Source organism: Lipotes vexillifer, unplaced genomic scaffold (genome assembly GCF_000442215.2).
Source record: "Lipotes vexillifer unplaced genomic scaffold, Lipotes_vexillifer_v1.1 scaffold382, whole genome shotgun sequence".
In the NCBI taxonomy this organism is placed as follows: Eukaryota; Metazoa; Chordata; class Mammalia; order Artiodactyla; family Lipotidae; genus Lipotes; species Lipotes vexillifer.
This window is the reverse complement of record NW_006780611.1, coordinates 7,879,950-7,892,829: the sequence shown is the minus strand read 5'-3', so window position 1 is coordinate 7,892,829 and position 12,880 is coordinate 7,879,950. Positions and strand designations below refer to the sequence as shown.

The window sequence follows — 12,880 nt, the reverse complement described above, 5'->3', positions numbered from 1 at the left end:
GTAATCCTGGGAGAACTCGCTGATTTCATTTTAAGCATAAGTGAAAGAGGACTCGTTAAAGTTCAGTAACTTGGTGGCTTGACAACTGTTAAATGACAGCAGTGGGAGCAAACCCAGGCTCGTCTGCCAGGTGCCTTCAGCCAGGCAAGTCCCCTAGCCCAGAACACCCTGCCAGGGCTCAGGGCCCTTATCCTTCGATGCCTTGGTATTCCTGGGAGGAAGCTGCCACTTTCAACAAAGTAAAAACAAAAAGCCCGTTTGGTGGCATATCTCCGTGTCAGAAGGGGTGGTTGGATGGGGTGGCCCGCGAGGCCCCATTCCTGTCGCAGCTACAAAATGTGGGATTGGCGTGGGGGTCCTTTTAATGAGAGTCCTGATCTGGAGGTGAGCCTGTTGGGGCTGCTGCTCCCAAGTCAAGCTCAGTATCCACACCGGTGCTGTTCATCAGCACAACTCCCGGCAGAAAGTGCTGCCCAAGTGTTCTCTGAGTATGGCCGCCATCATGGACCCTGGTTCCAGGTATCGCTTCTAAGGCCGAATGCTCACCTTCAGCCTGGGGCCTTTTTAGGGGTTCTTCCTTACTCCCAGCTGACCTCCACAACGAACACTGTTTCGGGTTGAATTAAGTCCCCACGAAAAAGATACACCTCAGAATAAGGCCTTATTTCGAAATAGGGTCTTCACAGAGACGATCCAGTTAAAATGAGGTCATTAGGGTGGGCCCTGATCTAATGACTCGTGTCCTCATAAAAAGGGGGAATTTGGACACATCCAGCAGGAAGACGATGTGGAGAGACACGGGAAGACATCATGTGATGGTGGAGGCAGGGACGGGGCTTGTGCTGCCACAGCCAAGGAACATCTGGGGCCAGCGGAGGCTGGACAGGACACGGAAGGACCCTCCCCTCAAGGCCTCAGAGGAAGCACAGCCCCGCCAGCACTTTGATTCCAGGCTTTTAACCTCCACATCAGTGAGACAATACATTTCTGTGGTTCTAAGCCACCCAGCTTGTGGTAGTTTATGGTACTGCAGCCCTAGGGAACTAATACAAACACCATCTGATGGTCCCCAGGTGCCCCAACTCTTCAAGCTGCAGGTCCAGAGGCAGGCAGAGCCCTCTCCCCTCCTTCCCAGAGCCCACCCTGTTCTGGTCATGGCTTTCCTCTAAGGTCTGCCTCCCCTACATCCCCTCACCACCCAGCACGGGTCGCCACGTGGAGGGGTGCCCATGTCCTGCCCACTCTTCTCTGATGAGCTGCGAGATTTTGCTACAACTGAGCATTCCAGTGTGAATGGGTTTGTCCGGACAGCAAATGTAACGTCAAGGGAGTGATGGAGTCCGACCCATGGCACCAACCACACACCTGCACTCCTGCTCTTCCCGCCCCAGGGATGAGCGAGGCCCCCAAGATCAGGTGGGAACGGGCTGAATCAACGGCAATCCTGCAGTAACAGTCACTGTGGGGCTCTTCTCATGGATACCTAGGGTCCTGGGATGCTGCAGCTTAATCGGAAAGGCCATTGTCCCGTGGGATGAAACAGTCATTTCCTTACAAACCCACTCTGGGCTGAGCCCAGAGGTGGAGGAGGTAAGGAGAGGGGGATAGACATTTTTGAACGGAAGCAACAGGGTCATTGCCCAGATCTAGAACCTCATGAAATTGGGACCAAGACAAGTCAGACCCCTGCTACCCCAAGGGCTTTAAAACCTGACCCACCCAGCGAGGCCTCCCTGCACCTGCCCCTGACCAACCTTGTTCGCTCCCTGCCGTCTTCCCCTCATGGGGGTCCTCCGGGCACTAGGCCTGGCGGCCAGCGTCCGCTTGGCCTTCCTGGCAGCCCATCCCGGGCAGGCTTCAAAGACAGCAGCTGCAGCCTTCACCCTCTGGCCACGGGCACTGGGAGGGGCGGCACAGGCGGCCCCCACGTGCAGGTTCAGCCCAGTGAGCCACCTGAGGAGAAAAGGGGGTTCGGGGAAGCTGCTGTGCTGAGCTTTCCTGAGAAGAGCGAAGAGGTCCTCAGTTATGTGGGGGCAGTGGGACTCGGCCACTCACCAATTATGTGACCCTGAGCAAGTCGCTTCAACTTTCAATCCCCTCCCTGTAACAGGGGGCCAGTAATAAACAGTTCCAGAGGGCTGAAGACCCAGACGCTGTTCAAATCAATCTAGATAAGCTATCTAATTTAATGTAATTCTTACGACCACCACCAGGAGGTGGATGCAATCGCTATCATCCCCTTTCCAGGTGAGGGGCCGGCACAGAGAGGCCACATGGCTCAAAGGTAGATGCTCAGTCACAGAGGTGGATTTGAGCCCAGGTCACCAGACTCCACGGTTCTTGTTGCTTTCTTAGGCAATGACGTAAAGTGCTCACACACATTTACTAGGTCCCACCCCACTAGGCTGGGCAGATTTCATTCCCACTTTATAGATGAGGGAACAGGGGCTCAGAGAAGCCCACCCAAGCCCCGTGTATGTTTGGCTCCCCCAGGAAGGGTAGCTGGCCCTGGAAGGATCCTCGCCCGCCAAAGGTGCTCAGATGGCACCAGGGCTTGACTGAGAGCAGCTGGTGGGTCCCCAGCTGGGGCATTCAGTTGGGGGTGCTTACCTGTGAAGTGGGAGCAGCTGGCAGTCACAGTGGAAGGGATTGCCACTGAGGTCGATGAGCTCAAGCTGGCTCAGACCAGGCAGGGCGGGCAGGGCCTGCAGCTGATTCTTTTGCAGATGTAGGCTCTGGAGCCGGGGCCCCAGGCCCAAGAAGGCCCTGGGAGAAATCTGCAAGAAGGCGCCAGGCCCTGGTGTGAGCTCCTGCCAGGCCTGTCCCACCCCCAGGCCTGGGAGGGAGCCTCATGCTCCCCGTGCAGAAGGGGAGTAGAGAGCCCAAGATGGGCAGGAAGGGCCGTGCTGGGGTGGAAACCCAGGTTGATGCCAAAGCACGTGCCCTTCGCAAGTCACGCAGACCCCCCGTCCATGGTTCTTTCTGCTATGCCTGGACCCCCGCGTAATGGCACAAAGTGTGCAACAGTAGGTAACCCCACGGATCCACGCTCCTCCCTCCTCCAGGCCTCGGCAGTGCCCTCCGTGCCAAGCCCCTCCGTGTGGCACAGCATTCCTCCTGGTCTGTGGCCCACACCTGAGCTCCCTGGGGCAGGCGCAGGGTCGGGCTCATATCAGGGACCCCACGCCCAGCCTCGGGCCTGGCACTGCAGGGGCGGCAGTGTTTGTTGAGTGAACGCAAACTGCGTAGACCCTCGTGCTGCCTCTCCTCACCCCTGTTCCCCCTGTGCCCACCTGCTCCAGGCCACTGCTGTTCAGGAAAAGGTGTTGCAGCGAGCGGCCCACGGGCCAGAAGGCCCCATCTTGCAGGGCCCTGAGCGGGTTCCCCGAGAGCTGCAGCTCCAGGAGGGCAGGCAGCCCCTCCAGGGCCGCAGTGGGCACCTCTCGCAGCTGGTTCCTGTCCAGATGCAGCTTCTCCAGCTCCTGAGCGGGGCCCAGTGCCCCGGGGGACACTTGGGTGATGCGGTTCCCACTCAGGTAGAGCCAGCGCAAGGCCCGCATGCCTGCCAGGTCCCCCAGTGCCAGGCGGTCCAGAGCGTTGTCCTGCAAGTGCAGGGAGAAGAGGCTGGGCAGGGCGCGCAGGGCGGCCCCTGGCACCTGCAGGAAGCGGTTGCGCTCCAGGTACAGGTAGCCCAGGCAGGGCGCCCCTTCGAGGGAGGCAGCGCTGAGGCTGGAGAGCGTGTTGTCCGAGAGGTAGAGGTAGAGCAGGCTGCCCAGCCCCGCCAGGGCACCTGCCTCCAGCTCTGTGATGCCGCAGTGCTGCAGGTGCAGAGACACCAGCTGGCCCAGGCCCGGGAAGGCCTCTCGGGGCACCAAGGGGAAGTGGTTCTGCCTCAGGTCCAGGAGCTGGGTGTCGTTGGGGAAGCCGCGGGGCACGACCTGCAGGCCGCGGCCCTCACAGCCGCTGTGCCGGGATTCGGGGGCGCACACGCAGTCGCGAGGGCAGGGCCCGGCCGCCCCAGCCTTCTCCTTGGAGGTGCCGGCAGGGGCTCGGGGCCGCGCGGCCGCCACCTCCTCCTCTTCCTCCTCCGCCCCGGCTCCAGGGCAGCGCAGGTCCGAGGGCCGCAGGGCGTCCAGGGCCTCGCCGCGCAGGCGCCGCGGCTCCCCGCATGCGCCATCCGAGCGCACGCGCGCACGCGCCAGCCACTGGAGCAGGGGCCGAGCCCGGCAGTCGCACCGCAGCGGGTTCCCCTGCAGCCGCAGCCGGCGCAGCTGCCCCGGGCCCTGCAGCGGCTGCAGGGCATCCAGCTGGTTCCCACGGAGGTCCAGGGTGTGCAGGTGGGGGCAGTGGGCAAAGGCCCTGGGGTCCAGGGCCTGCAGGGCCCCGTGGTCCAGCCTCAACTCCCGCAGGCCGGGCAGCACCAGCCCGTCCTCCTCGCCCGTGTAGGTGAAGGGGTTGTGGCCCAGCTCGAGGCGAGCCAGGCCGCGGGCCTGGGACAGGGTCGCCCCGGGCAGGGACTGCAGCTCATTGTGGTGCAGGCTGAGGCGGCGCAGGGCGGGCAGGCCGGCCAGGGCCTCGGGGGCCAGCACGCTGAGCGCGTTGTGGGACAGCTGCAGCCAGCGGGCGCGCACTAGGCCCTGGAAGGCCATGGCGGGCAGGTAGACGAGGGCGTTGTGGGCCAGATTCAGCGTGGCCAGCGCGCCCAGCGCCCCGAAAGTCCCCGGCCGCAGCTCCTCCAGCAGGTTCCCCTCCAGCTCCAGCCGCCGCAGCGAGCCTAGCCCGTCCAGCGCCTCCTGGGGCAGCGCGTTCAGGCGGTTGGAGGCCAGGTTGAGGAGGAGCAGGCGGCCCAGGCCTCGGAAGGCACCCTCGGCCACCAGCTCCACCTGGCAGTGCCGCAGGTCCAGGTGTGTCAGGTAAGGCAGGTCCCGGAAGGCAGCTGGGGGGATCAGCTTCAGCATGTTGCCCTGGAGGTCCAGCCGCTGGGTCAGCTGAGCAGGGAGAGGTAGGGGAGGCTGAGAGGCACCAGGACCACGGCCTGTGCCCCTTGCTAACCCTGGCCTTTGCACGTGCTGTTCCCTCACCTGGAACACTCTCTTCCCCCTCATGTTTCTTTCATTCTCTTCATCCTGCTCCCTGACACCTCCTCCTGGAAGCTTTCCTCCCCAGCCGCCTGGGTATCCCCTAGTCTAGCACTTTTCACATTGAATTGTCACTGCCCCTTTACTTTCACCCTTTTCCTCTAGCTCTTGACTCCATAGGACAGAGACCATACCTTAGTCCAGTATATCCCCAGTTCTCTGCCACAGGGCCTGTAATTAACTCAATGCTGTATCTATATAGGTCACCTAACTTGTTCCAATTGCATAGCATTTTAAATAGATTGTCTCCCTGTTGTTGGTTATTATCATTCCCATTTTACAGATGTGAAGACTGAGGCTCAGAGAGGAAAAGTGACTTGCCAAGGCCTCCCAGCCCGGCAATGGCAGATCCACTGGTGCCAGCCCGGGCTCCTCCTGCTGTCCCCCCCACCACCCCATATTGCCCTGCTGACCTCAGGGATGGCATTCGGCACCTCGGTGAGGTTCTGGTGCCGGCAGGCCACATGCCGCCTGGAATTGTCACAGACGCAGGTCTGTGGGCAGCGCTGGGCAGCTGCATGCCAGGTTGGCCCCAGTGGCAGCAGCAGAGGAAGCAGCAGCACCACGGAGACACTCTGGGGCCTGGCAGAGAGAAGAAGGGTCAGGTGTTCACAGGAGCAAGGGTCCCACACTGTCCACTCACTGAGCCCCAGCTCTTGTCCCAGAGCCCCTCACATGTCTTCCTCCTTTGGCCCCAGGGAAGCTATCATTACCCTGAGCCTCCAGCCAGGGTAATGCTCTGGAGCCTCCAGCCCCTCCACAGAGCATAGATTGCATTGTTATCCCGGTTTTACACCAGAGGAAACAGGCTCAGAAAGGCAACCTGGCAAGTCCCTTTGATTGTGTGCCCAGTGGCTCAGTGAGGCCTTGCCGAATGCAGTTCAGAGGTGTGCCCAGGCTGTGCAGAGGCCCCCGGGTCCAGGGGGAGTTGTGTCCTCCCAGGGTGAGGTTGGCGGTGGAGAGAGAATCAGCCATTCCTCAGACGGAAGTGGCATCAGCACCGTGGTGGCAGGGAGCGTAATGGCACCCACCTCGAGAAGACAGCCTGGCAGCCGGAGGGGAGGACCCAGGGCTGGCACGACTTGGGGGACCAGGTGTCATGGGATCCGAAAGCCCTGAGGAGCCTTAATGGCTGGTCAGAGCCACTCTGACAGGCAAGCAAGGGGCTCCGACTTCTCTCCTGTTTATTCGTCTGTTGTCCTCTCTTCATCTTAGTGCCACCCCGCTGGCCTGGCCTGGGATGGGGGGAACTGCGGGTATGGCCTTGGGGCTGTGCTTTGGGCAAGGTCTGTCCACTTTCCTGTCTGTCCACCCACTCCCCGTCTACCCAATACGCAGCTGGACCCCTTTACCTCACAACTACCGCCTGCCTCTCCACAGGGAGACCCGCGCCACGGTGGCACTCCTGGCTTCCCCACTTCCGCTCACCACCAACAACCAAAGGGAAATTTCCAAGATACAGACAGGCCCTGACACCGCCGGCTGAAAACCCTCCAGCCTCTCCTCACTGCCTTTGCTGGGAAATCCTGACTCCTGATTCCCCAACTGGTACCTGCTCAGACCCTTCAGTGTCACCCCGGGCTCCCCCACCATCAGCACGCAAAGCAGCTCCCTCCTCGCTGCCTCACCAGTGTTTCCCTCTGTCCTCAGCTCTCTGAGCAACACTTCCTGATCCCTGGGCTGACTCCCACCCTGAGCCTCCCGTGTTTCCACTCACTGGGTTGGCTGTCACCATGCGGTTTTCAGTTTCCTTGGGGTCCCAGGGTCCAGCCCAGCTTTGGGGCTGGTGGCATCCTGTAGAGCTGTAGTGAGGCTGAGGCTCAGGGCAGGCCGGGGGTGTGGGGACAGATCCCTGAAGGACAAGCGTCCAGGCCTCAGGCCTGCCTAGTGCTCAGACGGGCTCCTGGAGGACTAGCCCAGGGGAGCTCCTGGGAGCGGCCACATTCACCGTCTTCCTCGGAACCCATTTTGGAGAGACCCTTGGAGAATCTCTGCCCCGGGGGATCCCAGAGCCCCTGTCCCCCAGTCCCTGAGAGGCCCAGAGAGGGGCAGGGGCTTGCCTGTAGGCACTCAGCTTCTCTAACCCACCTTGCCACCGCAGGGCCCAGACTCACCCCGCCATGCCGATCGCACGACCAGTCCAGCCTGGAAATGCAGCACAGGGGAAGGCTGGCAACGGTCCCTGCCTGGATGCCAGCGGGAGCCCCCCTCCCAGCCCTCAGACCTGGCAGCGGGGACAGGGCTGAATGGGAGGCATTGTGAGGTGAGGGAGGGGCGGGCATGGTGGGAGCAGCGGCTGAAGTTGCAGGGCCTCTTGCACAGAATCCTGGCCCAGGCCTGAGACCCGAGTCCCTGGACCGGCCGAGCAGGGAGGGGCCTCAAGGGGCTGGCCAGTGGGTCCCAGACCTAGGCTTCCTCCGGCTGTGTCCCTGGGCAGGGCTGCACCTCACCGAGCCTCGGTTTCCTACTCTGTGAAAAGACAGAGTATCTGTAACTAGCTCATAGGGTTGCTCCGGGGGTTAAGGTAGGCACCTGGCACATAGTAGCTGCTCAAGAACAGTTAACTCTGCCCTGTCTGTGATTATAATACATTTACATACATTTTTTAACACTGTACATAAATTATTCTGCAAATTTGTTTTTTTTCACTCAACATCAGGGAACTATCTAAATTGATTCTTCTTAGTTATATTCATTTTGACTTGTATAGTATTCCACTGTATAAGTGTATCAACTTATTCATTAATCTTGGACATTTAGGTTGCGTCCAGTTTTTTTGTTATTATAGTGTTGCAAAGAATACCTAAATACTTATCTTCCTGGGGACATGTGCATTTTTTTAAAAAATGAAATAGTTTATCTAGACCATAGCAAACATTTAAAACCTTTATGTATGCTATGATTTTTCAGATCCTATATTTTAGATCTGTGTTTCTGGTGGAAATGCAGCTTTCATTACTGTTGTTTGGCTTTAAAAACAAAAAACAAATAAGAAATAGTGTCACACCACACACAGACTTTTTATTAACATTTATTTGGCTGCGCTGGGTCCTAGTTTTGGCATGTGGGATCTAGTTCCCTGACCAGGGATCAAACCTAGGCCCCCTGTATTGGAAACGCGGAGTCTTAACCACTGGACCACCAGGGAAGTTCCCAGTGTTTATCCTTTTATGTCTGGCTTTTTTTTTTTTTTTTTGGCTGCGTTGGGTCTTCGTTGCTGCACGCGGGCTTTCTCTAGTTGCAGCGAGCGGGGGCTACTCTTCGTTGCGGTGCGCAGGCTTCTCATTGCGGTGGCTTCTCTCGTTGCGGAGCACGGGCTCTAGGTGCGCGGACTTCAGTAGTTGTGGCACGCGGGCGCTAGAGCGCAGGCTCAGTAGTTGTGGCGCACGGGCTTAGTTGCTCCGCGGCACATGGGATCTTCCCGGACCAGGGCTCGAACCCGTGTCCCCTGCATTGGCAGGCGGATTCTTAACCACTGTGCCTCCAGGGAAGCCCTGTCTGGCTTTTTTTAATCAGTATTATTTTAGTGAGATTCACCTATGGTGCATATTGTAAAATTTCGTTCATTTTTATATAGCATTCCAGCATTCCCTTCTATAAATATTCCACAACAGCGGCATGGGACAGAGGCAGGGGCGCACTCTGCCCCAGGCGCAGGTAATAAGGAGGTGTAGTCTCATTCTCTCTCCTCCCTCTCTACCCAGAGGCAACCACTTTCATGAAGTGGTATCATTTTATGATACAGGGCATTCAATTTTTTAAACGTATCGAACAGTGCATATTATTTTGCAAACTTGTTTCTTTCACTCAGCAGTGTTTTTTGAAGATTTACTCAGTGGATACAGGTAGCTTCTGCATCCGGTTTACTCATTTTAACTGTTACATATGATCTCACTGCATGCATGTGCCATAATCTATTCTACTTACGGACATTTGGTTATTTCTTAATTTTCTGGTATCCCTCATCAGGCTGCTGTTGTACTTGTCTCCTTGTGTACACATACAAGTTTCTCTCAAGTATATCCTTAGAAATGGAATTTGGGGTCACGGGCTATATGCATTTTCAGCTTTCTCAGTATCTGCCAAATTGCTGTCTAAAGTGGCTTTTATTAGTTGGACATCCCTCCAGCAATGTGTAAGACGTGCCAGATTCACCTCTTTCCTGGTGTCACCTCTTTTAATCGTATTTGCCAGTCTGGTCTGAAATGGTATTATCTGTGGTTGTATTTCACATTTCCTTATTTTCCAATAAAGTTGAACATAATTCCCTTTTTAAAAAAATTAATTTATTTATTTTGGGCTGTGTTGGGTCTTTGTTGCTGTGCGCGGGCTACCTCTAGTTGCGGCGAGTGGGGGCTACTCTTTATTGCGGTGCGCAGGCTTCTCATTGTGGTGGCTTCTCTCGTTGCGGAGCACGGGCTCTAGGCGCGCCGGCTTCAGTAGTTGTGGCACGCGGGCTCTAGAGCTCAGGCTCAGTAGTTGTGGCGCACGGGCTTAGTTGCTCCGTGGCATGTGGGATCTTCTCGGGCCAGGGCTCGAACCCGTGTCCCTTGTATTGGCAGGCGGATTCTTAACCACTGCGCCACCAGGGAAGCCCAAACATAATTTCTTTTTGCTCTTCAGGTCTCCTCTTCTGTGAACTGCCTGTTTATACCCTTTGCCCAATTTTCAACTGGATGGATATTCTCAACATGAATCCTTGTTATTATATATGTTGCAATGTCTTTCTACTCTCTCACCTTGTCGTTAACTTTTATGGTATTTTTGGTCATTGTTTTTCACTTTTTATTTTGAAATAGGCAAATTTTCTTATGGCTTGTGCTTTTTGTGTCAAGAAATGCTCTCCTGTGTTTAATTTTCCTTTAAAAAATATGGCTCCTTAGGCAAATGGATTTGGATCACTTCGAATCTTGGTGCACAACGGTGGCCTAACTGTGCTTCCACCCTGTCCTGTCCCCTGCCCTCCCCAGACTAACTCCTATCCTGAAAGCTGGGTTTGGCACACGCATACACATGCCCACATGTTCCGTTTACTGGCTTTTGAACTAAGGGCGTTGACAGATTTTCTTCACTCGACGTCACTATTGTTCCATCCATGGCGTGCACGGTGCATGCCGAGCCGCAGTGGATGCATCGTCACTGCTGTGTAACGTTGCGTTGTGCGGCTTTGCTCCTGATCCATTTTCCTGATGGCCTGTGAGTCACTTCTAGCTTCCTGCCATCAAACAAGTGCTGCTAGGAGTGCCTTCTGCCATGCTTCCTGGGGGTTTTCCAGTCTGAGCTTTTAGAATGGAATTGATAGTTTGTGAGCTCCTGGCCCATAGCTGAGCTTTTAGTGGGAATAAGCCTGGTGCTGAGCAGGCCTTCGTATGTGGGGGTCACAGGCTGCCCAGGCAAAGGCATCTGTGATCTTGCGGACCCCAAATCACGGTGCTCAGGGACCTGGAGCCTGTGTAATCTTAGGGTTGGTGTTTGAGTCTGGGGGGGAAATTCCCTTTCTCAGTAAGCAGCAAGTAGAGGCCCCCAGGCCCTTCCCTGCACCTGGAGCTGCTCTGAAGGGCTGAGCAGGGGCGGGGCACCCTCCTCAGTCCCTGGGTCCCAGGAGTCAGGCACTGCTGACCTGTTGCGAGGTTAAGGAAACGAGATCTGTGCTGCTTCTCTCAGTCTGATCTGAAGCTTGGACCCGCATTAGCTAGGAAGGAACAAGGGCCAGCCCTGGGTGGCCTGGAGGGAAGGAAGGCCCAGGCCAGAAAACCTTGGACAGAGCCCTGTTCGGCTCCAAGCTGCAGCGTCTCTCTCTCTCAAATATCACCTGTGAAAAGTCCTCTTTGAACCTCAAGACTCAGCTCTTGCACCCCTCACTCTTGAAGGCTTCTCTGACCTCACTGCCCACAGTCCCCACTCTGGGCCACACGTGGTCTCCTGCACCAGACTGGGAGCTCTCCGAGGGCTGCACCTGCAGCCCCAGAGCTCAAAACAGGGCCAGGCAAGGAGATGGGGGTGGAGTTGGTCTGACCTCCACCTGCTTTATCAGCTGGGAGGAGGGGAGGGCGAGGGCCGGGGCATCGCTTCTGCCACCCGGCCTAGAAAGATGTTGTACTAGTCCGTGGCCAATAAAGACACACTGCCCCCTAAAAAACATCGGAGGGGCCTCTCTGTTCCTGTGCCTGCTGTCTAGGAGGGGCGGTAAGAAGTGCTGGGCTATCCTCACACCGCTGTGGCAGCCGGAGGGGAGGACCCCAGGGGAGGTGCCCTCCACTCTGGGCCCCGTGGCGGCTTCCCAGGCAGGCCCAGGGGCCCCTGCCTGTGCAGCCAGCCGGGCCTGTGGCAAACTCTGGATACCGTCCAGCTCAGCCAGGCCCACCAATGGAGCAATGAAGGGGCCAGTGGAGCAGTAGCCCAGAGGTCGGGTAAAGGGTGAAGTGGGGCCAGGCAGGTGAGACAGGCCACAACTCAGATCCTCCCCTGCCCGGAGCAGGAGTCCCACCACCCTCCCCGACCCCTATGAGTCACTGCCCCTCCTGGGTACCACCCGCCCAGCTGTCCGAGGGTAGCTGGCATGCCCACAACAGAGGAAGCATCCAGGTCTGCCCCAGGTCATGACACAGGGCTGGCCCGGCAGCTCTTCTGCAAGATAGACTGCCCCCCTACTACAGACCAAGATGGGGTCACAGTGGCCATGCTGAGGTGGGACCCCAGGCACCAAGGCCTTGAGAACAGCCCACTTTAGGTGAAAAGCTTCTCAAGTCTCCGCTGCTGCTACACATGACTTTATTTGTGAAGCCCCGGGCACAGCCCAGACACACAAAGAGCATGAGGGGAAGCACAGGTGTCACAGGGCATGCCCAGCCCCCACCCGGCCCCTGCCCCAGATCCTTAAGGGTGCCCCAGATCCTTAAGGGTGCCCAAGATGCAGCTCAGGCATTAGTGGGCCCTGGCCCTGCCCCCCAAGGCTGGAGAACAGGTTTGGGCCTGCCCAGATGCCCCTTCCAGCTCAGCCCACAGGCCTGTCACAGACACTTCCGCAGTCAGAGAAGGGCCCACCGGGCACGGAGCCGGCACCGTCCAGGCAAGTCCAGCTCCTAGACCCTAGTGTCTGCCCACTGGCTTCTCTTCCTGTCCACACGGTGTGGGTGCCAGGGTCTTGCCCTCTGCTCGCGGCCCCACGCACAGCAGTCTCTGGCCCTCAGGCTGAGGACTCAGCACAGCGTGGGTGGATGGTAGGAAGAGTGGCGGCTGCAGGACCGGGACTTGGCGACAGGGACTTGGCAACAGGAAGCAGAGGCAGCCATCGGGTGAGCAGCCCCAGGCAGGGCAGGAAACACCCAGCCGCAACACAGAGGGAACAGCACACGGACAGCAACACCCCAGGCTTTGGTGCAGCCCCAGAGGATAAGGAAGGCGAGGTGGGTGGGGACAGCCACCAGGGCCTGGCGCCTGCAGCACAGATCAGCAGAGCGTTCCTCAGATGGCGGTGAGTTTAATGGCAGAGCAGCCTGCAGCCCGTCTGCCTGGGGGCCAGCTCCCCTCCAGCGGGACCAGGGCCAGTCCAGCAGAGAGACGTCAAAAATCCGAACCCCAACATGAAGCACACACCTGCACATAGGCCGCACCAACACGCATACTCAGGAGACACAACACACCCGACAAAGACCCTCCTTGCTGCTGGCCAGAGTCCTTCCTCTGAGTCCCTTCCCAAGGCACCCGTCCAGGCCGAGGGATGGGGAGAGACCAGATTGCGT

At 57.8% G+C, this 12,880-nt stretch overlaps 1 protein-coding gene across 1 annotated transcript in view; it reads right to left on the bottom strand.

The window, feature by feature from the left end:
• CHADL (chondroadherin like) overlaps positions 1 to 7,260 on the bottom strand; it is a 7,624-nt gene extending 364 nt beyond the window's left edge. Inside the window, exons 1-5 of the mRNA XM_007454100.1 lie at positions 7,253 to 7,260; positions 5,552 to 5,720; positions 3,294 to 4,988; positions 2,611 to 2,777; positions 1,720 to 1,953 (exon numbers count right to left, since the gene is read on the bottom strand). Of these exons, the coding sequence (XP_007454162.1) occupies positions 1,720 to 1,953; positions 2,611 to 2,777; positions 3,294 to 4,988; positions 5,552 to 5,720; positions 7,253 to 7,260 (2,273 nt within the window). The remainder of the gene's footprint in view (positions 1 to 1,719; positions 1,954 to 2,610; positions 2,778 to 3,293; positions 4,989 to 5,551; positions 5,721 to 7,252) is intronic.
• Positions 7,261 to 12,880: the final 5,620 nt, after the last annotated feature.